Source organism: Tinamus guttatus, unplaced genomic scaffold (assembly GCF_059628265.1).
Source record: "Tinamus guttatus ecotype Peru unplaced genomic scaffold, ASM5962826v1 Tinamus_guttatus_pri_ptg000389l, whole genome shotgun sequence".
Classification (NCBI taxonomy): Eukaryota; Metazoa; Chordata; class Aves; order Tinamiformes; family Tinamidae; genus Tinamus; species Tinamus guttatus.
Window position 1 is genome coordinate 4422027 of NW_028288923.1, and position 23332 is coordinate 4445358.

At 41.1% G+C, this 23332-nt stretch overlaps 2 protein-coding genes across 2 annotated transcripts in view; one reads left to right on the forward strand and one right to left on the reverse strand.

Annotated features, from left to right (window-relative positions):
* Nucleotides 1-2657, forward strand: part of LONP2 (lon peptidase 2, peroxisomal) — a 32619-nt gene extending 29962 nt beyond the window's left edge. The window contains exon 15 of the mRNA XM_010226220.2: nucleotides 1300-2657. Coding sequence (XP_010224522.2) covers nucleotides 1300-1521 — 222 coding nt within the window. The 3' untranslated portion in view covers nucleotides 1522-2657. The remainder of the gene's footprint in view (nucleotides 1-1299) is intronic.
* Nucleotides 2658-5323: 2666 nt separating this feature from the next.
* On the reverse strand, nucleotides 5324-22363 carry SIAH1 (siah E3 ubiquitin protein ligase 1). The gene is made up of 2 exons (XM_088530851.1): nucleotides 22156-22363; nucleotides 5324-7677 (listed from the first exon to the last, which is right to left on the reverse strand). Exon 2 carries the CDS (start codon nucleotides 7673-7675, stop codon nucleotides 6827-6829), a length of 849 nt encoding a protein of 282 aa, XP_088386977.1. The 5' UTR covers nucleotides 7676-7677; nucleotides 22156-22363; the 3' UTR covers nucleotides 5324-6826.
* Between the last annotated feature and the right edge of the window lie 969 nt (nucleotides 22364-23332).

A 23332-nucleotide genomic window follows, 5' to 3' on the forward strand; every position in this document is an offset into this window, starting at 1 on the left:
GGGGTTTCTAGATACTGTTCAATATATGCAGTTCAGATTAATTAAAGTTCCTATAAAGCTTTTCCTTACAATGATGGCAAAAGAAAAGACCCAAACTCTGCTTGAAAAACATTAGCAGCAAATGGAGCCTGACATTGCTGATTAAGCAGATGTGGGAGTTAACTAGTGTGGACTAGAAGGCTCTCCAAAAGAACAGTCAGGTGGCGGTTGGTGTGACAAGGCTCCCCACTGTTAAAAACTGGAGTGAAACGTGAACCCAGTGTTCACTGTGACATGGTCTAAGTGCTTAGCTTCCCAAATCAAGTGCCTTTATTCCAAGAATGACTAAATTTTGCATATGTTTTAAGATAGGTGCAGAAATTAGGGATCTGTAAATCCTGAATCAGATTTTATAAATGATCTAGCCCTTATTTCTGATTGTTGTCTAAAATCTTACTGTTATTAGTAACTTAGTTTTGCTGCATATAAGGAGACTAGCAGATACCTGAAGACAAGCAAGGTAACAGGATGCAGCAGTGTCCAGAGTAGACTCAGAACCATGAGCATTTGTGATTCACTATGTTTTACAGAAGTGTAAAGTTTTCATTTTTGACTATTAAAACTTAGGTCTGACGCTAAAACATTTTAAAATTGCAAGTTTTTCTCTAACATAGTCTTTAAATAGGTTTAGAAAAAAAGATGAAGGGCAGAAGCTGTGACTAGAACAAAAACTATTTTCAAGTCCTCTCTGAAGGACTTACAAACTCAAGCAGGTGCCTTTCTGAAAGGAAGCCTGTTTTCCTAGACCAAAGCCAGTGTGGCAGTTTTGGGGTACACACTTGTTTTTCTGTGTGTTTTCCCTTGTACAGTTAAAGTTTTTATCAGGTTGGACTGACAGCAGCACCTAGCAATGCCTTTATCTTGAAGGCCTCTTAGAATGCAGTTGCAAGATGTCAGTGTGCCATAGTAAAAAGAAGTAAGTGTTAAAGCAGTCTTTCTTTAGAATTTGTTTTTTTCCTGCAAGTAATTTTTTCCATGGTTGATACTCTTGCATTTGCATTCCCAGATTAATTTTTAATCCAGAAGGCTGTTTTTTTTTCCATTAACTGTTACTGAAAGGCTACTGTAGCACCTTACCACTCTATTTCTCTTAAGTATATTATGAGGTAGAACTATTGATGCAGTTTAAATAATCTAAATGATTGAGGGAAAACTTTTTATTAACATTAAAAACTCCTGGTGTGATTTCTAAATTTACTGCAATAATTACTTTATTAGATTAGTATTATTTTGTTATGTTTTTTTTTTCCTTTTTATTAGGTTGGGGGAATTAAAGACAAAGTCCTGGCTGCACACAGAGCTGGACTGAAGAGAATTATTATTCCTCAAAGAAATGAAAAAGATCTTGAAGAAATTGCAGTGAATGTGCGGCAAGACTTGACTTTTGTTATGGCAAGCTGTCTGGATGAAGTTCTTAATGCAGCCTTTGATGGAGGATTTTCAGTTAAGCCCATTGTTGAGCATTTGAATAGTAAACTTTAAGTAGACAGGCTAAGATTATTTTTGCATCAAATTTAATACTGATCAATAATTAGCAACCATATAGCAACTGTAACTATCAAATTTAGATGATTTATTTAAATGCAGATGTGAATGCAATTAAAACTATTACTTCAGCAGTTAACATTCTGTAACAATATTTTATGGAGGTTTCCTGCTTTTTACTACTGTTGGCAAAAAAACATGGAAAAAAAAACTAATTTATTGATATTGAGAGCTTCATACTGAGAGGTTCAAACATGAGAGCTGAAGCTACGAGAAAAATCGTATTCCTTAGTTTATTTGGTATAATTTTATATAAATGTCAATTGGTGGTAACATCTTTAAAGAGAACAAACCCACAAATAGGAGGTAACAAAATTCTATGGGGTGTTCAGACAAAAGCACCCCTGCAGCAAGTGAAGCTAGTGAGGAGGTTATTCCAAAAGCCAACTAACTTAGTGCAAAAAGAGTAAAATACTGAATGTTAATTTCCTAAATACAGACAAGTAATATAGTAAATAGCATCATAGAAAAAATGCAAATTTTGGAGATGTAAAAATTGCTTAAAGGTTTTAAACAGAAGCAATTTTGTCTGAATCATCAAGCCCTTTTGGCACCTCACAGTAACTCTATTTTTGTAATGCCAATGTAGATGTCATTTTTCACACTTACATATAGGAAACAACTAAGGAGGAATTTAAATGTACTAGTTCTTGGTTAAGAAAGGAGTGCATTAAAGTTTATATACGCAAAGTTGTACTTACAGTACTGAAGTAGGTTGAGCCTAGCTGAAAACTTAATGAAAAAGATTGAGCCTGATAATGTTTTGGAGGTACAGAGTATATTGTCCTTCTTAAATATTACCTGACCCTAAACTGGGAACACTGGTGATTCTGGGATGTTTATGCTTCAAGTTTTGCCTCTAAAAATTAAATTGGTTTATTTAATTAACAGTGCTAAGAAAAGTGGATCATTAATACTGAATTAGGGGCTGTGAATTATTTAAGGTTTAAGAAAGTCTGTCAGTATCCCATCTCAAGATGGCTATCTTAGAGACAAAGCTATCCTCATTTTCCCTAGATGTTAGTGAAGATAGAAATTTAAATTTCTGTAATCTAAGGTGCTTAAGTTTTTCTTTGCTTTGTACTAGAGTCAACTGCAAAAAAAAAGAACCAGCTTGCTAGTCTATTGCTCATTAATTCGAAACAAATGGAGGTGAGTTTATAAAACACAAATTACATCAGTGAAAAAGAACTATGTATAAGCAGCCTGTAAATTAAAATTGTTTGTTTTAATTTATGTATACAAAGAAAAAGAATTTTCTTGGAATATAGTAATACTGTTATGAATGATACAAGAATGGTTATTTCTGTACCCAATTTATAAAAGCTTTTAAAGCATTCACAGAAGACTATTAGATGAAATCTAATAAAGTGAAAAATATAAATATTTTGGTTTAATTATTTTAACAATTCTATTCTTACCAATAACGTAGTCCAGACCTTAGCTAGTGAATAATCAGGATGCAATGCAGGGAGTCCCAGAATATTTTCTTACTCAAATACAAAACAAACAAAGAAACTTGACAATCTGTAAGCCACCAGAAAGATACGATAGCCAATATGCTGATTGCCTTTAATCTAAACCAGCAGGAAAAAACATTCAGTTCTTACCCAACTTACTGGAGCTCCAGTACCAATTTTGTGCGCTGTGACAGAGCCCAGACAGACACGCAGGGGATCCCAGCGCAGTCTGCTCAGACATGTAGCAAAGCCCTCTCTTTTTAAAGATGCCAAGTACTGGAGAAAATAAATAAATAAATCTACAGCAATTTTACTTCAGATGAACCAGGGAGCTGCTTCTAATCTAAGAGTCAAAGAACAGCTGTTCCCCTGCCACACCATTCCTAGCTGTATGTCTTGCCTCTGTGGACTGAAATGTAAACTACTTTGTGCCACTCAAGTAGCCTTACACAGATTTACAGGTTTTTGTGTTCTTACAGAGCTGAATTAGTCCTGTTATTATACCTTATCCTTTTACTGAACGCAGACAAAAGTAAAAATCAAGTGCCTGAGCAAGCTAGAACAGCTGAGAGCTTCTGAAGTAATTCCAGTTCACTGGCAGGGTCCGTAAGTGAAGCTGCCATTAAACACAAGTGTGTCTCCTGTGCCTCTCATAACATTTACCTACAATAACAAAGCTCAAGAATCCAATGTTATTGCCTTTCCTCTACACAAACGGTAAAGAGTTACAAACAGAACTAGCTGGCCAGTGATATTCATACTCTTAATCATAGTAGATTTGAAAAGAAACAGCAATAAGTAATACAATGGCATAGGCAACAATACGAAAAATGTTAACCTACTTTAATTTTGAAGCAATACTGTAAACAAGAACTAGCAAGATATGTCAAGACAAAACCCCAAATTCACATCCAACTTTATCAAAGTTTTTTTCTTTAAAGGCAAGGAGAAAGCAATGGCAACAGCACTAAAATTTATTGGGACAAAGGGAAGCTCTGCTGCATTTCATTTAAAGACAAATCTGAGTCTTTACAGTTCCAATTCCCATTTACACAGAGATAATACTTTATAAAATAAATAGCTAATGCTAAGACAGTGCCAGGCTTCAATACACTATTTATTTTTAGATAAAGGAAAAAAAAGTACAGTTTATTACTTTTTTTTTTTTTTTTTTTTTTAAGGATGTGATTTCCTTCTCACTAATATAACAGAATGCTGTTTACTTACCAGATCCTCAAACTACTTAGAGGAGGTCTAGTGAATTTTACTTCTAATACTTTTGAGGATTAGGGCCTAATAAACACTTATGTGTTTAATTGTTCCATCTACAAGTGGACATCAAATGTTTTATACAGATTTTTATATCAAATAGAGTAATACTAGTTTACAATGTAATAGTTCAGCACACATTAGTTATGCTATAGTATTTCTCACCTATAAAACACAATGAAAAACAACCTGACTATGCCAGTAGCTTCTAAAAATTACTACCACCACAATTTTTAAGGTCTGCTTCAATAATACACTTTTGAGAACTAGCTCCTTCTGGCCTAAATTAAATCACTGCAAGTTAGTGGTTTAAGAATTTAAAAGCCATGGTTTCTTTTGGGGCCGGTGACAGACACGGAGCCATTTAAAGTATAAGCAGTACCACTGAACACTCCTAAGTGAACCCTGTGCCTCCACGGCCCTGTTACACTTGGGTGTAAGTACGAGCCCGCTCAGGGCCGTCCTAGCAGGTACTTAGCTAGGATTTCTTAACAAAACTTGAGTGTTAAAATCAGATCACATTGGCAGATAGGAGCCAACATCAGTGCCAGCCAGCCACTCACAAAAGAGCACGTGAGAGGGTGCATATCTGTATATAAAAATAATGTAACGTTTGGCCAAGTTTCTGTCAACAGGCAAAAGACAAAACTGAAGGAAGGTACGCAAGCATATTCAAGTGAGAGTAACTGTGGGATTCAGAAGATTGGCAAACAATTATTGTATGTTAATGAGGAAAATAATGCTGGATTGCAGACTCCTGTGAAGCATCTACCACCTGCTTTCACAAGACACCAGTACGTTTTGTAGATGAAATCTGTATCAACTTCTAAATCCCAAAACTTCCCAATTCTACTAAACAAAGCCACCTGGTTCTATGCTATTTTATGCATCCGCGCTGCCCTTTTTCATTTTCCTTACCTGGAAAACTACTTACCTCATCCTGCATCAAAATAATTCAAACAAGAGTTGTCTTAATAGATTGATTTCTGATAAGAAATTTAAAGACAGTGCACAGTAAATAAACTGTATTTTAATGTGTTACAAAAGTAGTTAATAGCCAGACTACCTCTCCAAACAGATGTCCATAATTACTAGGTTCGACAAAGATTTCTTTCAAATAGCGTGAGATTTAACATTTTTTCCAACTTACTCCTTTTTCTGCCTCCATGTTTTATAACACACATACCATATACATTCATGGTAAACTTTTCACATATAGGCAACCTGCATAAAGCCCAATATCCTACAAAAAGCCTGTATGGCTGGTGACTTATACCTGTAAGAAATTATTTGCATTTTACTGTATATCATATCACTACAATGATATACAAGATCAGTTCAAGAAAATTACTTTTGTTAGTAACAACCAAAAGACATGAGGACAAGAAACTGAGCAATAGTATTAATGTGTCAAACTTTGAGCTAAAGCGAAAAACAAAATTCTTTTTTAAATTTGCCAGGTATTCTTTTAATGACAAATATAAAAAGACTGAAAACATTTCATTGTGACTGCCTTTTCTTTTTCTTTTTTTCTTTTTAAACAAATGCTCTGTTTTTATAGTTACAAATACTGTGTAATACAATACCTTCTTTGTACTGAAAAAACAACAAATACAAGGATGCAACCGAATTTCTAAGCATCTCTAAATTTGAAATGTGAATTTGTTTTTTAATTTGGAAAAGATCTCAACAATTCTTCATTTTTTTAGAAGATATAACTCAAAGTACAACAACATCTAAACTGTTTTTAAAGGAGCCTTCTTTCCCAACACAGCTTTGAACATAATTGCTCCTTTCAAGTTCAATACATTCACAAAATAGCTCAATTAAGAACAGTATCACCAATGAATTGACTACTGGAAAGAGACAAAATTTACCAAACATACAGAAATATAAGTTTTACCATAGCAATAATGCATATCAAAAGATGACACCTGTAATTAATTTTAAAAAGATACAAAAAAGAGAAAACCTGAATTACAGAAAAGAAAGTCATATTTATTTAATGAAAAACTAGAAGTTAATAAAAATTAGCAAATACACAAAAATATACACAAACAGCAGCAATACTATGTAGTGACTTACAAAGGTGGGGGAAAAAGCAGCGGCCAGAGATCAGACCGCTCAACATGGCTTGTCAGTCAAAGGGGGAGGAAAAAAACACAAACAAAAACACGAAACAGTATCCTTTTCAACAGTACAATCAATCTACAAACAAGTTTTTAGAATTATTTTACAACATTTCCCGTAGAATCAATTCTTAATACAAAAGATGCCCATTTTGGGTGTATATATATTTCAGTGGTTTACTGTTGACTTATTTTAAATATATTAGTGTTACTACATGCAACTGCTTCCTGCGATTTAACAGCCTTTCCTTTTATTTACCTTCATATACGTCTATCCTCCGTCTACCAAATAATTTGTCTGACAGTCAAAGATGGTTACCCAAGTTTCTGCTAAATTAAATGCAATGGTTTTAAACACTGGCCTGAAGAGGTTTGATTGCCATTTCAACACATTGATATAGTTACATTGATGCCTAAATTGCCATTTTCTGCAAAGAGCTGTGCAATGCTGGTGTCAAAGACTAGACAGTCACTATTCATAATGGCTGTTGCAATTCCCTCATGGATAGAGCGCGGAGTTGCTTCCCAAGTCAATCGCCGCCTATGGCCATTTAACTCAAGTCGATAAGCAAAGTTTTCTGCTTGCTTGCGTGTTCCTATCAGCTGTACAATTGCAAAGAACTGCTGGTGACCATCATATTTTTCCTGTTTCTCCAACACTAACATGAAATGAAAGCCAAAACAAGACTGCATCATAACCCAGTCAACAGCACCAGGAAGATTAATGTCTGTAGCAAGGAACACTATATCTTCTCCCTGAAGTGTGGTAATTGACTTGTGCTGATGCATCAGGTGGGGCATCACGGCATCCAGAGAACCTTGCCACTTACATGAAGCACCAGGACATGGACATGAATAAGGCCTAAACTCACACAGCTCCTCGTGGTCTGCTTTTTCTGTGTGTGGCAGAGTTATTTCACATCCAGAAGAGGCATATTTACATGGGAATAGTACAGAATTGGCCACTTTTTCCATAGCCAAGTTGCGAATGGAGCCCAGGGGACCTCGGCAAGTTGGACAGCACGTAAGTTTGGGGCGACAGTTGCTGCAAACGAGGTGGCCACTCTGACACTGAAGAATGGGTGGCAGCACATAGTCAAAACACACAGGACACTCAAAAAGACTAGCCAAGTCATTATTGGAGGCAGTCGTGCCAGTCAGCGCAGGCACCCTCTGGGATGGCGTACACTTGGAAGTACCTGTCGGTAGTGCTGTAGCAGTCTGACGGCTCATTTCTGTAATAAAGGAGAGAAAAAAAATGAGTACACAGCAGATACCACATGCAACCACATTTGTTTTCTTTTGCATGCAGTATTTCTTCATTTACAAAGAAACTTCAAAAGAAATTAGATGCAAATGGTAGCATTGCAAACTGTAGGTACCTGACACTCAGAGTACCAATTCTGCTGCACAGAATGCCAGACACACAGCATGGAGTTTAACAAGTGAAGAAATCCTGATAGTTACCCTGAAGCAGAAGTTGCTTATTGGAACGTGCAGGGAAGACGAGTAACAATACACCAAAAACACAACTAAAAAAAACTCAATCTTGAAAAAGTAAACGCTACCTTGTTAGACGAAGGAATGCTACCAGAAGGTAAAATGCTACCCAGAAGTGGATTCCATTGCACAATAGACTTCTCAACCACCTGATGTGCTTCTTTGCAAGTACCCTACTTCTGTATCTTTTGATGATGTAACAGCTCTCAGAATAAATCTCATCCTTAATCTTCTTTTATATTCGACATGGGAATATTAGGCAATAGGCGAGCTTCCCATATTTATCATCACTTCACCCACAACTTACTCATACTTGGATTGGATACCTCAGGCAGCGCACTGCACATGCTTCAGCAAGACATGCACTGGCAGGGCACCAAGGGAAGGAACGAAGAGAATCAAACACGTAAAACAACTCATCTTAAAAGCTTGATAAACTTTTCCTTTGATACTCAACCTAATCATAGGCAATTCCAAATTCTTCTGCAAAAGCCTCTCTCCCCAGCTCTGAGTCCCCATGTGTAGGACTGTATTCAGTCACTGGTTTTACGGGGGTCTTAGGTCCAGCTTCACCTGTCACTTCCATCTTGAGCTTTCTTGACTAGAAATACCATTTTTCTTCTTTGCAAACCAAACCATACAACATCATGACGACACACTACTGTACCACGGGCTAAGAGAACAGCTATGGAGAGCCGAGTACCAGCCCTGCTGATCTCGCCACTTGCTTGGAAAGAGCTTGGAAATTGCACACACACATTCATAGGTAAAAGTCTACAAACACTTCCCCTCAAAGCCTGCAAATACACATTTTGGTAGGAAAAGCAAGTCTGCGTGTGCTTCACCTTGCTTGTAACTATCCACCACAATGCATGGATCCCCAGCGAGCTGCAGAGAGAACGGCTGGAAATCCCGGGCTCGGACCAGTTCCCCGGGCAGCCTGACGAGCTGGGCGACACTCGGCTTCTCCAGCTACAGCTCACAGAGCCACACAGCAGTTAAATTAGGCAGCCTACAGACTTTGCAAAAGACCTGCTTGTACTCAGGTGTCCTTTCCACTTGAGCTTTCAAAGCTACAGAAGTACTGAAGAGGCAAAGCACCATCCAGGCCTGTTTTATTGCCATTTCTGTATGTGGCCAGTCTTCCCACATGCTTCCAAGGCCAGACCCAGCCCAACATGTGCGCCAGGAACCTGCGAGCTAGACTGCCAAGTTCCACAGGCAAGGAAGAAACTGGATATTAGAAACTGGAATGGACCAAGCCTAAACCTGCCCAAAGCCTGCATTTCACCACTCTGGCTAACCTGAAAAAAAAAAAAAAAAAAAAAAAAAAAAAAAAAAAGGCACTTCGTGATGGAAAAATCAGGGAAGTTAATTTTTTAAAGCTGTATTATAGACAACAAGTTGATCACAAGTGTTAACAACATAATATAGTTTGGCGTTGACAAATACTATCATGAAGATACAATTACAGAACAAGAAAGAACTAGTACACAACAGGAAATAAAATTTTATAAGATATTTTTTGTTATAAAAGCCTTACTACAAAAACAATACGATGTTCTGGACTTGTATCGATCAAATAAATCCAAATTATGACACTTTCTATTAGGACACTTTCTACTTCATTCCCTCCCAGCAAGAACAAGTTCCTGAGCAATACCGAAATAAGATCCTATAGATGTCTTAGTCAAAAATATTAGTTTTTGCAGCACAAACTGTTCACAGTATTGTACAAATTTGAAAAGCAGTTTAATTAAAGGAAAAAGTATGTTTTAAGAATCTTTAATTCTCTATTAAGGAAAAACTATGCCCCTCATGAAATCAGGGCCCCAGCACCAAGATACAGTATCGGAGTCAAGAAAATTGTCTTGGAAAGTGCTTTCTGACCATTTGAAGTTCCAGTCCTGCCCACACTGCTCTTCCTGAAAGTCCAAGGAAGCTCAGAGCAGCCTTACAGCATGTGCAAATAGAGCCAGGTACAAGAAACTGCACTTACCACCACAGTAACAACCATTGACTCAATACAGCATGTGCTCAAGATGCACCATATGTGCAGAACGCAAACATCCCACCAGTTAAGCGTCAAGACTGCTCCCGACCACAAAAAAAGCCTAAACTAACAAGCACGGAAATGGCTTTCTAGAAATGGAGGTTCCTGAAAGCACCCGCTGCCGTGCCTGAAAAACCCGGACTTCCTCCCCACAGCAAAGCAGCTCCCGCCCCGGAGCGGCCACAGCTCTGCTCCCGGTGAGGGGAAGGCTCTGCAGCCCTTTGCTACGCTGGGCTGCGACGCACACCGTGCCCGATGAGGGGAAACCCTACCCCGGCAAAATACTTGGAGGAAGCGGCAGAAATACAGACATAAGGAAGGTTGTTTCAGGAGGGTTTGGGAAGGTCACGCATCCCAGGTGCCAGGGAGCGAGCCCCAGCGCCGTGACCCAACGCTGGTGCCCTTCCAGGAACCAGCCCTGCCCATGGCACCCTCGGCAGATGTGAGCTAACAGCAGCCACCATTATCTTCACTCGTATCAAACTGGTTAAACTTGCATTTAATATCTTAATTTGCTTTTGAGAGGGCAAATGAATGTTAGCATTAGAAAAAGAAAAATAATAATAAGTCCACAGAACTTCCCCAAATTTGGCACAATCATCTTAATAGCTCGAGGGAAAAGATCTCATTGCACAATACTAAAGAATTATTCAAGGTCAGAAAAAAGGTGCCTTATTATAAATTTCTATATGTGATGCAATAAAATCTTTTTTCAGTTCACATTTCAGAACTAATTTAATTCAGAGACTTTCCATTCAAAATTTATAAACTCTTGATGACTTGGAGCCATGAAAAAAGTAATAAAAAAATTAACTTTTTTTCAACCACCTAATCACATTTGGAAACGGGGGAAAAAAAAAAAAAAAAAAAGGACTCACGAAGAACTGGAAATCGGAACTTTCCATGAGCCAGCATGCAAAACTGTGAAAATCTGGTTCATTTCTTCAGGATGCTCTATAAGCTATAAAATGTCAAAATATAAAATCTAAGTGAACTGCTGAAAATACAGACTAGTGTAACAAGTGTTACTGATGCCGAAGCCCCAAGTGAGTATGTTACTGAGAACGAAGGTACTTAAAAAAAAAAAAAAAAAAAAAAAAAACTCTATTCCCATTAAAAAGAAGTAGCAGTGAATTTTCAATGGGAAACTTTCTCAGTATCTTTGAAGTACCATTAAGTTAATTTTGTTTTAAAAATCCTGTTGCACACTGTATTTTGGTACCACATCTGCTCATGGTACAGTCTTAAGCTGCTGAGGACAACACGCCTGCACAGAGCAGCCAGCTCTTTAGCTCTGTGCCAGCTCTACCAAGAACAATTTTCCAAGGAATCTCTTTTCCCACTCTCCCCTCTTGCACTCCCGAAAGTCGGTGTACAGCAAAATGGAAGGGGAAGAGGTTCTGGCAGGCGGTACTGCAGCTACCACCAAATCCACACTTCAGTCATCAAACACATGTAACATGAAGCTTATTAAATGTGAATATATCTGGAGGAGCTTGTAAATATTTTTCAAGCAATAACAAGCTGGTGAATTTCAATTCTATAAGAAAACCCTCGTTTTTGCACATCAGCTTTTACCATCTTGAAGTCTATCAAATTTCTCCCCCGCAACTTTGAAAGATCTTAGATTACAAAAGGCCTGACGAGTTTAAGATAAAATGTATGGGTACTTCTGCAAACCTCACTACATTTGGCGCAGGGTTTTACATCGCTGACCAACAGTATCGGCACTGGCCCCACTCAAGTCTTTCAGAAATACCTACAGTTCATGACATAAATTATTAACCAACTACATCACAATTTCAGCCCCATATATTTTGTGTTTTATTTATGAATTATAATTTTTTCCAAGCCTTCCAAACACCATTTTCTTTAGTGCCCTTAATATTGGTTATTTCAGACACCTCAGGGCTTTTCTTTTCCTGCATGATAACCAAAAGCCAGAGGCATCTAATGTAACAGAATATTTTATCCCAGGGTAAAAATAAAGAATAGAGATAGGTTGAGATTATTTCCTTTCCCAAAATACCATCTGTCCCGTTCATCTCCTTTTCATACCAAACTACAACCCTTTCAAGGGCACTGTCATTTTTTTCATCAGAAGTCAGATACATTCAAACTACCACAGCTCAGCCGCAGACACAGTCATAAGGTCCTACAAACTGCAAATTTCATTATAATGAAAACCAAAGGTATAAACTCTTTTGGCCACCCCTTACTTTGCAGTGACCCAGCCTGCCTGAGCAGTTTTCTTCTTGCACCTCTAGGAGGGAAGTCCCCCCCTGCACCAGCTCCTTCTGTCAACCACAAGCAAAGGAAACCCCAGCACGTTCACATAACTGCGCGACCCATCACGATCTTTGCGGCATCCTCTGCAGCGAATCACCAGAGCCCACCGCTCAGCAGGTGTCTCATGCTATCACGTGTGTTCTCTCCTGCGTAAGACTGTCACCAGTTGAGTCATTGCTAGATCCAGATCTCCAAATTCAGCACAGGCTGTGTGGCAGATGTAGACACAAGCAGCGCTACGCAAACATAAACAACTTATTATTATGCCCACCGAATTATAATGATGTGTTTCTAATCCTAAACAAAATGTTGAGCCTTGACTAGTGCTATGTGACTTTAACCACCATCATTAACTATTTCTCCAGTATATCTATGCTGGCATTTTAAACATTCACCCACTTCATTCTCGCTACCAAATGTTTAGGCACAGTAACTACCAGCTGGAGTCTAGCAGTCATTTCAAAACAGAACGAAGAACTTGGCAAATTGAGAAATGTGAGTAATCCATACTCTTCTCAGCGCTGGATTCCAGATAATCAAAATCCAGGTTCTCAAGACCTTTCAGAGACTACATAGCCAGGATACTCTAGTCTTGCAAGGAAAGATTTGCTCCGGAACAACGTTCAGTGAAAAAAAAAATGTTCTCGCTAACGGAAAAAAGTCATTCTAGAATGAAAACTATAGAAACATCCTACCAACAGCAGAGAACCCAGTTCAGACCCCCTGTACTGCACAAAGAAGAAAACATCCCAACCTTCATACATCTTGCAATTATACCTGGTGTTAAATAAGAAAGCAGCCTTCTTTTTAAATTCAGACCATCAACAGATTATTAAAAAACAAACTAGCAAGTTTGTCTTTCCCTTTTTTTAAGCTTGGAAGGAGAAGTAGGATAGAAGGAAAGAGCTGGGCAAACTGTAAGGGAAAGTCCTGAAGATTCATGCTATCCTAAAAACAGTAATACATCAAGTTAACCAATACAAGTAAGAATAATAAAGATTATTGACACTTGGTAATCTATTGCAATAATTATTTAAAAAAAAAAAGATGTGAAGGAAATAGCAAAACAATCTTTTGAAATATACTTACTTAGAACAAAAATACGGAGAAAAAAAGAATAATTCTTTAAACACAAATCAAAATTAGTGCTACTCTAGTGGTACAGAGCATTGTGGATAACCTCCAAATGGGACTTTAGCATATTCCTTTTCAGAAATAAGCAAATAATTTCATCTTGCTACTATGGCAGAACTCCTTCCTGCTGAGATGTGAGGATGGTGATAGGGAAATCCTGCTGGATGACGAGTCCTGCATATTCTGGCACTTTAGTTGGTTGCTGTAACCAACTCCCTTCTCAGCCAGCCACCTCTGTGCCCCAGTGACAACGTGTCCAGCTCCGTCAGAGCCCTCCCCACGGAGCAGACCTGAACCACGTGCATGCACGTGGCAAACACAGAATAATACACGCTGAATTTAAAACCGCAGCTGTCCCACATGAGCTTCCTCTAGACACTTCTGCTGTAAACTGAAAGTGCCTTTGTGAAGTTTGCTTTAGTTTGAGCACAATAGGCCCAAGATAAAGCAGAAGTACAGATTTCAGAATAAATAGCAGGGCAGAAACCACAGAGTTTAAGAAAATAAAGACAGACTGCATATGGAAATATAGATAACTATTAAAACAAAATGTAACAGGGGGAAAAGTTTTAGGCTTTTTTTTTTTTTTTTTTTTTTTTAAGTAATGCCTCACTTCCTTTCCCTGTACACAGGGCACAACAACAAGATTCATCAGGATCATCTTCCAACAGAAACTCATCCCAGTAATTTTTATAAGCCCAAGCAGATCCTCTTTAGAAGTTCCAGTTTTATTGCATGTTGCCATAAAACTGATGGATACATATAGGAAGAACAACTGAAAAATAAATGACTAGTGCCAGCAAAAAAATGCTGTTTTTCACACTGTAACATACTACCGTTCAGGAAGTACTCAATTCTGCTTCATGATTGCAACCTGCTGCAATCACACTCTCCTGGTTAAAAATCCAAGGGGAGCTCTGTGCGTGCCGGTAAGCGACGCTGAGGCGCGCGGGGCAGGGCGGCTGCGCGCAGCGCTCGGCTCCGCGTGCTGTAACCCGCGCCGGGATTGCATCACCGCCGCCGCAGGCTGTGCTGGGACAGCACCTACCTCCGCAAGGAAAGAGCAGCTGGACAAGAAAGCCCCAACCGTGCGGAAAACCTTTGTGTGTGAAGACGCAGCAGTAACTATTCCAATCCAAATGCAAGCCCTGTTTTATGCTGGGTAACTTTTTGGTATATCTAAGCAGTACCAGGGAGCAGACTCGATCAAAATAGCCAGATCTCATCACTGAGACCTGGCCCATAACAGACTCTGATCACAACACAGAGAGCTGCTCTGTAAAAGGAAGAGCCAGAAGGGCAGGATTATGACACTGACTATTTTTATAAAGATATCTGTATTTTGTGTATTGCTTAAATACACACATACTTCAATCTTACACGCTGTCTTGCTCCTGTCATCCTTACTTTGCCTGCCATTGCTGCGTGCAGTCCTGATGAGAGCAGCCGAGTGCATGGGTGATTGTGGGGAACCGAGGTAGCAACTGCAGAGAACAGACACCCCAATTACTGTGCCACCAGGTACGTCAGACATGACGTCTACACCAGAGCAGCGGCCCTAGACACCCAGCACTGCAACCCACAGCTCCATTCCCTCACATAAAACAAACACCCCTCCAGAGAGCAGGACTCCAGCATCTTCATGGTCCCTCTTCTAGGCATTCCTGCAATGATTGCAACTTTCACATCACCTGAAGTTACTGGTTACTGATCAGGCCTTCCAGCAGTAATCAATGGCAAAACTCTAGTTACCTCAGTTATGTTGAGGGAGAGTTTGAGAGAGAGAAAAAAAACCACTCCTATAATGTTACTTGAATATTCAAACTTAGCCACTGCTATGTTTACCATGGCCATATTTCTGTGCTCAACCAACAGTTTTAGCAAGTTCGTCTCCACAGAACATGCTTTCTACACCAGCATTATTTTAGAAAATGTGTTTTTATCTCAGAAGAAGTCAGAGCACTCTTTAGCCAGGACTATCATCCTGAGACAAGGCAAACAGAAATAGGGTGGACTGCCTGTTCCACAGACTCCTGCATGGCACGACAGGATTCAGCATTCCTTGAAACCTAACAAAAAAGGATTAGTTGTGCTACAGCAGCAGCCTGTGGCACAGCAGATGCATGGGAGAGCTGCCTGCAGTTCCTGCTCTGTCACAAGCTTTCTGAGTCATCACAGGCAAGTACTTCCCTGCCCTACAGAGGCTTTAAAATACCTTAACCAGCTGCAAATCTCAAATGTTAATGCAACAGAAAATTAATTAGTTGGTAAGGATACTAAATTAATTTTATAGACCCTATTTAAATTTATTTCTCTTTTGTAGTAACTACGATTCACTATACTTTAAAGGACACTATGTTAAATTACACTAACATCTCAATCTTCATACTAAAATCAATAATATTCAATTATTCAATTCAAATTGCTATTTACTTTCCAGAGAAAGGATCCAAGTCCTGAAAACAGAGGGATAACTGGCTTCTATTCTTTATCTAAAGGAGGCAAACTGGGGAGACAAAAGAAACTTGTAATATCTTCTCACTAACTGTATTTTATCTAGTTTGAAAGCTTCCTCCTTCTGATGCATGAGCTTGATATTGATTTTCTACAGAAAGCCTGCAAGAGTAACCTCTCTTTAGAGAAACCCTTGTATGACCAAAAAGTGCTCATCACTGCCTCTGTGAGCATCCAGTGGCCTGGCAATAGAAGCAGGGGATCCCAACACAGCAGGGAGGGAGCTCTCAGGCTAGGGAGTTATATTTTCTTTTACTTCCATTATATTCTATCCGGGCATACATAAAATGCAAACAGTAACATTATTTCATTTACTTGTATCACCTAATAAATGTTACATGGAATTCAAAGTTAAAATCCAACTGTAATTACTCTGAACTCAGGCCTGGTTCACCATCAAAAAAAAATCAAAAAAAAAAAAGATAATAAAAATGCTTTAGAAATCACAGGAGCAAATGCATCTTTCCCCTACCTCATGCTCTCTTTCTTAGAACTAAATTCAACATGTCATTTTCTCTACACTATCATCCCTTCTTCTGTTAGGTAGTTAAATCAGTGCTGAACCTACAGCATCAATTCCTATCTGGAGCTCAATTGTAAACTATGTTATTTTTCAACCTTTTCCTTTTACAGAAGTGTTACAAAGTATATTATGATCAAGCACTCTCAACTAGGAAATAATAAATTTGAAGTTTCCGAGGCAGCCCTAAGCCTCCTCCTACACATGCCCAGGGGCAGCTCTGTGGCATTATCTCCGCTGAATCCCTGCTCTATTCAGGAGAGAAGCCCCTGTGCACTAAGGGAAGAACTATGCTTGAACCATAACTTCAACTGGTAAACACCTGATCTAAAGCCATCCAGGTCAGCAGTTGTTTCTTTAATATGCTTAAGAGTTTCCTTAGAATCACCCTTCACATGAGCTGTTAAAGAAGGTACCTGTCTCAACTTCCATTATGGAATGCATTTTTTTTTTGTAAAATGCATTTTCCAATGATTTTACTTGACCTAGCAGAATGCCAAGGTAAAATATTACAATGCACCATCAACAATAACTATTCCGCCAACCAAATTATCCCCTAGTCACACCAGTGCAACCAGTCTTCAAATTACATCCTTGCATAAGCACCGATATCAGCCGTGTAGCAATGAGCCATACATAACTCTCTTAACTGTGTTGACACCTTCACGCTCGAAAAAAAAGGGGGGGGGGAGGAATCCTGTAAATAAGAATAATTTTTTATGATTTTCAATCGTAATTATTATAGGGATATATGTATATTTTTCCCCTCAAAAGTCACTCAAAAATAAAAAGATTTGTTAAACAGAGCCTTTTTAAAAGACAACTGCATGTACATGCAACAAGAGGGAAGAACAAAATTTAAGGCTCAAAAATTAAACAAATCTGCATCTATTACGCACACAAATGTACATAGAATTTCATTTCAAATATCACTTTCAAAACAATATTAAGAAAATTAAGATACTCCATCATAAAGCTCAAAACATTGTGTCCTATGTTTCGTCAAAAAACTGTCAGAAGTTAATGAGGTATCAAATAAATAAAGTCATAGTGTTCATTTTCACAGAGCCGAGGACAACATTAAGGTCTTGATGTTAAGTCAATATATCAAGTTATAAGCAGTCTAGAAAAATAATACTATTTTTCAAAGAGAAAATAGAAGTGGTAGATGGTCCAAGAGCATCTGAATACTTCAGTAGCACTTTCAAATCTGCTGAGTTATGTATTTCTTAACAGCTTTCAAATGCCATTACAAACATTTGAAAAAGTGGTTTATCCACAATGGAAAGAAAATCCATGTGGTGCAGGCCTCTCAACTGCGGGCAGCCACGCACAGCGTGCCGGGGCACAAGGCAACTCTTTCTGTAAGGAGCAGAAGCGAATTCCCACCACAGGGGATGGTTGTGCTGCCTGCCACTGATTTTCTTCTTCCCTTTGAAGTAACGTTTTCAGCAGTGCCTGGGCACTCATGCTGGCACCAGCGATGCCGCCGAGAGCACGGGGGCCTCGTCCGAGCCAGGGCTCTGTGCTCAGCGGGACCACCGGGCCCCTGCAGTGACATCAGAGGGTGGCTCCGCTCGCAGCGGCGCTGGCTCTTCCGTGACAGGGCAGCCAGCTATTCTGGGGGGCGAACCAGGGCATGGCTCCCCATCCCTCACAAGCGATTAGTTTTCGACTAAACTTGGGACTGATCCTGGGCACGTCAGTGCCAGCATCATCGACAAGGAGAGTGGCAGCCCTGTCAGGAACAGGATTGTGACACTCTGGACAAAAACTGTCTTTGGCTGCTGCAGAACTGCACTCTCCATGTGCTACACCTTGCTCAGGGTTACAGCTTCTTTTATTTCTTCTTCCCAAATGGTATGATATCAAAAGGCAGATATCCTAAAATCAGAGAAAAACTAATTTATAAATTCTTCAAAGCAGTACCTGCATCACACATTTCAGCCTGCAGTAAGATCTGCAAAACAGCTTATAAATTTAGTATTTGAGTATTATGTCCTTGTAAAATACAGATGACACAGAACATTCTCCATGAAAGACGTGATACATAATAAAGAAATGTAATGAAAATAAGCCTTTAAAAACACCTACATTTCTAAGCTAGACACCAGCTTTATGACTTTTACACTGAAGAACTTATTTTCAGGTATGCCCTCCACCACTTTGACACTAACTTGTTTTAAAAATATTCCTCTTCCAGTTAAAACCTTTTCAATTTCTTGACAGCATGTAGATTAGTCAAATTTAATGTATATTTTTCATACATATATACATTATATATATGTATATTTTTCCTTTCACATGTTTCATCTGAACACATGTGTTTGTAAAAATAGATCCTAAAAAATATGGCATTCTACAAGCTCTTCCTTGAGAGTCTGAAATACAAACACAGACTCTGAAAAAACACCTTGGTCTTTTATCAAAACTAAGTTATTGTAGTCCTGTTTAGTGTTATACATGAGAAATACAGGAAAAAAATTTAAAATGTGAACTTGAATACCTTATGCCATACAAACCAAAGTTCAAAGAACTTTAAAAGGAGCTGATGACTAATCTTTAGGCAATAGTTATTATTACACTATCCTTGCTTTTTTACACATCTCAGCAAGGTCATCAATTGTTACCAGAAAAGATGCAAGATTGTTTTTAGATAATGCAAACAGAAAAGGAAATGGTCAACAACTGTCTAAAGATGTTTTTGCTGCACTTTTTAAACCATTTTCCCTGCCTGAATATATGTGCAGTAATTCCTTTTAATACATTTCCAGATGCAAAAGGACAAATACTGTCTTCACCATTCAAATAATTCTCTCTTTTCCCACTGAAAACATGGTCAACCTCAGCTTCAGTTGCCAGTTCTCAGCACCAGGTTTCCTCACAGGGAAACCAGTCACAATCAGGCGTGCACCATTTGGCTAACTGTAATTATCTAGCACTTTATCTGATTAAAGCACTGTGGAATTAGTAACCAAATCTCTCATTATTCCTGCGATAACAGACAGAATCACCATTTTACAGATGATGACAAATAGGTATATATTTAAATTAATTGTCCAGGACATTACAGAAACATAGTTTGGATTAAAACAAAGTACTGATAAAACCTAGAAGTATTAATGTGGCATTAATACTAGGTTTTGTCTCCTTTCTACACTAAGCATAGTCAACAGCTAAACATGCTAGAAGCACAAATCAACCCCAAGTCACTGATTTGGGAAGACTTTTGTTACATATAATTAAGTGCTTGCAGGGAGAGAACAAAAGAAAAAAAAAGTCAGGTACACATGCAAGAAAGTCTTCTGGTAACCACCCAGTACTTTTATTACTTATATACTTAATGTTTAAGATAAAAATGCACTACTACATAAATATTTTTTGTTAGAGCCAAAAGGGATATCAACTATATATTTTTTTCCCCTACTACTGTTTTTCACTTTTCTTAATACCAATTTTCCTTCAAAATTTTCCTCCAACCAAAAAAGCAGCCCCTCCAGAAAAAAGGATACTTTCCATCTACAACCATGATGTTTAACATAGTACATATTTGGGGGGGAAACACTAATGTTTGGGTCTTAACTGAGTGACAGTCCAGATGCCCTAGAGCTTGTGGTGCCCTCCCAGAGCACTTCCCTGCAGCCCGTCTGCTGCAGCCCCGTAGCCAGCAACGCGCACACCAGGCACCCAGGTGACTCCACAGTCGGCAGCTGCTAACGCAATTTCACCTTGCAGTTTTCACCTTGGCTTTCTGCAGACTGGAAACATGCACCACAGCTGCAAAATTCTGCGTTTTCTATATTGTGCCTGGAGTTTCAGATACCATTGATTTACCTTGATTGTTCTGGTTCAGCTTAACTCCCGGAAAATCAGACAACCATTAAAGCTAAACACACTGATAATCTATTTGGCAGGACTTGCAGTCCAACTTGTAAAGCCAAGAGTTACAAGATTGGAAACAATGTTATGAAGGGAAAAATAAAACAAAGCTATTTTAGCTTAAACTTAAGAACACAGTGTTTCTTGCAGAAATTGCAGTCTTCCACTATATCTTAGCTGAAGAATGGAGTTCATGAACTGTCCTACTTAATTTCTCTAGGCTTTGAGACCAGTAACAGTTGCTCCTGACATGAACACATTCATCCTTCCCTCTCTTTTCTTCACTGGGCGCAGGTGTCTTTGAGCAGTACTTCCTTCTCAACTCAGGCTAACCACAGCAGCAACGCTCAAATCTAAGTACAGATAAGGTCTCAAGCAGCAATAAGTACTCCTGCTATTTAAAATATTTGCTTTCCTTAGTTCACACCTACTTAGCTGGAGCCACCAGATTTCTGAGCTAACTCCTCTAGTATGGTCTAATTACACTATAGCATTAAAACCTTTCCAAGACAAATGATAGATTAATGGACAAGATACTTTGTCATGACAGGTTTTCAAGAGCAAACTGCTCATCATCTCACCAGTGTCAGCATTCTTGGGAAACAACAAACTCTAAAAAGTCTACAGTTGGTAGCCTCTGTTCTTTTTGCTTAGTTTTTCGCTGCTGTGAAAAGCGTTGTATGATTTTCGAACATGTTTCCATTAACGCAATACTATTTCTAGCACTTGATTTCAACACCAGTGTTGCAGCATAAAACAAGCATTAAACCTATGACTAATCTGAATTATTTTTTAGGTTACTTTCTGGAACCAGTAACAAGTCCAGAAATGCAGATTTTATGCTCAAAGCCTCAGTAATAATCCAGCCACGTTCCGGCTCCTCCAGTCTTCCTAAAGGCCAGCTCAGAGAGCTCAGGGCTGAAGAAGTCCTTTCCCTCTTCCTCCCACCCTGGAATGTGTGGTGCTAGCTTCGGAGCTCAGGAAGGAGATAAACAGACAACTGAAACTATGTCCTGTGTGTGGAATGTCCCACGTCCTCCATGACCTACACAGAGAGCTCCAAGCCTCCCACCACCTTTGACAAACGTGGTCATGTTATTTATCTGCTGCACGAGGAAGCGGCACAGGGCAAAGGAAAAGCCTTCGCTAAGGTGGGTGGAAAGAAAGGAAGATGAGGGAACATGGGAGAAGTGCACTATGTTTACGAACTGAGACAAAAGGTGGGATTAGAACACCCAAGAGCTCCATCAGCTCCTCGCTGACAGAGAAAGTCGGTTCTCCTCATGAAATACTTGGGGTGCTCCCCCTTTAACTGCAAACACTACTCAAGCCCAAAAGCTCCTTAAAATGGTGATGATTGGGAGGTGCAGGGCCTGGGGCGAGCCCGAGGACCTGGCTGTCCCCAGGCCTCCAGACCGGCGGGCCGAGCAGCGCTCGCTGCCGCGGCACGGAGGAGGCCAAGGGCCGCGCCGCGGGGAGGCCGCCGCGAGGGGCCGCGCTGCGCGCCGGGGCCCGGCGAGCACAAAGCGGCCGGGCCGGCGAGGCCGAGGCGGAGCCCACAAAGGGGCAGCGCCGCGGGCGGGCGGGGGCGGCGCGCGGCCTCCCCGCGCGGGCCTGCGCGCGGCCTGCGCCGGGCCGGGCCGCGGCGCCGCCGCCGCCTCCTCACAATGACCCGGCCGCCGCCGCCGCCCCGGCCGCACCGCGGGAAGGGGCGCCGCGCTGCCCGCCAGGAGAGCGGCCGCCCCGGCTGCGCTTAGGCCGCGCCGGGGCCCGGTGCCGCGGCGCCCCCGCGGGCCCGGCCGCGCCGCTCGCTCGCACACTCACCTGTGGGCGCCGGGCCGGGCGGGGGCCGCGCTGCGGGCGGCGGGGCTCGGCGATCGGCGGCGCTGCGGGGCAACGGGCTGCGCGGCGCTGGCCCAGGCGCTCGGTGCCGGCCCAACCGCCCGAAGCGAGAGCGCGCTCCGTGCCTGGCTCCCGCCTGCCGGCCCAGCAGACTCCGCCGCGGGGGCGCGCCAGCTGCGGCGGAGCGATCCTGCCTGCGAGGCGCGCTCCCGACGCGGGCGGGGGCGCGCGGGCGGCCGCCGCGCACGCGCACGCGCCGCCGCTCAGGCCCCGCCGCCCCGAGCCCGCGGAGCCGCCCGCGCCGCGCACAAAGGGCCGCCCCGCCGCTTACCCGGCGCGTCCCGCGGCTGCGGGCCTCGAGGAGGGGCGAGAGGACGAAGCGGCCTCGGCGGCGCCTGCTCCTCGCGAGCGCAGGCGGGCCCGGGCGGCGAGCGCGCCTCGCTCCTGCGGGACGGCTGCGACAAACCCCTCCTCCTGCTCCGCCAAACTTTGCACGCGCCGGGCCGGGCCTGCTCACGCACACGCGTGTGCGCTCCCACACGCGCGCGGCCGGCGCGCGGCAGCCGGGCACCCCACACCCGCTCTTTTGCCAGAGATCAGCTCCTGTTTATTTGCTTTCCAGTAAAATACGGCAAAAGATGGATTCATGCCAGTTTTCTACTACCCGAATAGCTGCAGCACTTTCTTGGCTAGTTTAGCTGATTATGCAGGTGGCTAAGGAGGGGCTCTCCGTCCCTTTCCTGACCAGCAAGTGCTTCGTTCTGTGCAACCTTCCTGCCTCCAACCCACCAAGCCTCACTCCTCCGAGAGGCGCTTCCCTGTGAGTATCCTACTGTAGTAATGCAAGGCAGCACTTTTAAATCCCACTATTAAGGAATTCTCCTTACTGTAAACAACGTAGTTGCCAAAGGAAGACAACTATAGGAGCACAACACCTCTTTTCAGCTATTTTTCCCCTGCAAATCTTGTAGCTATGCACTGGTTAATGAGCCTTTTCCTGTGGGTAGCAATCCCCTCAGAAATGATGACAAAACCATAGGTTAGGCTGCAAACAGCTCCCATCATAGTTCTTGACTTACTTGAGTTCTTAAGTAAAAAGGTGATGGTTAAGCAAAGTATTATTTTTTGTTCTGGATAGAAAGGGGCATATTCCTGAAGC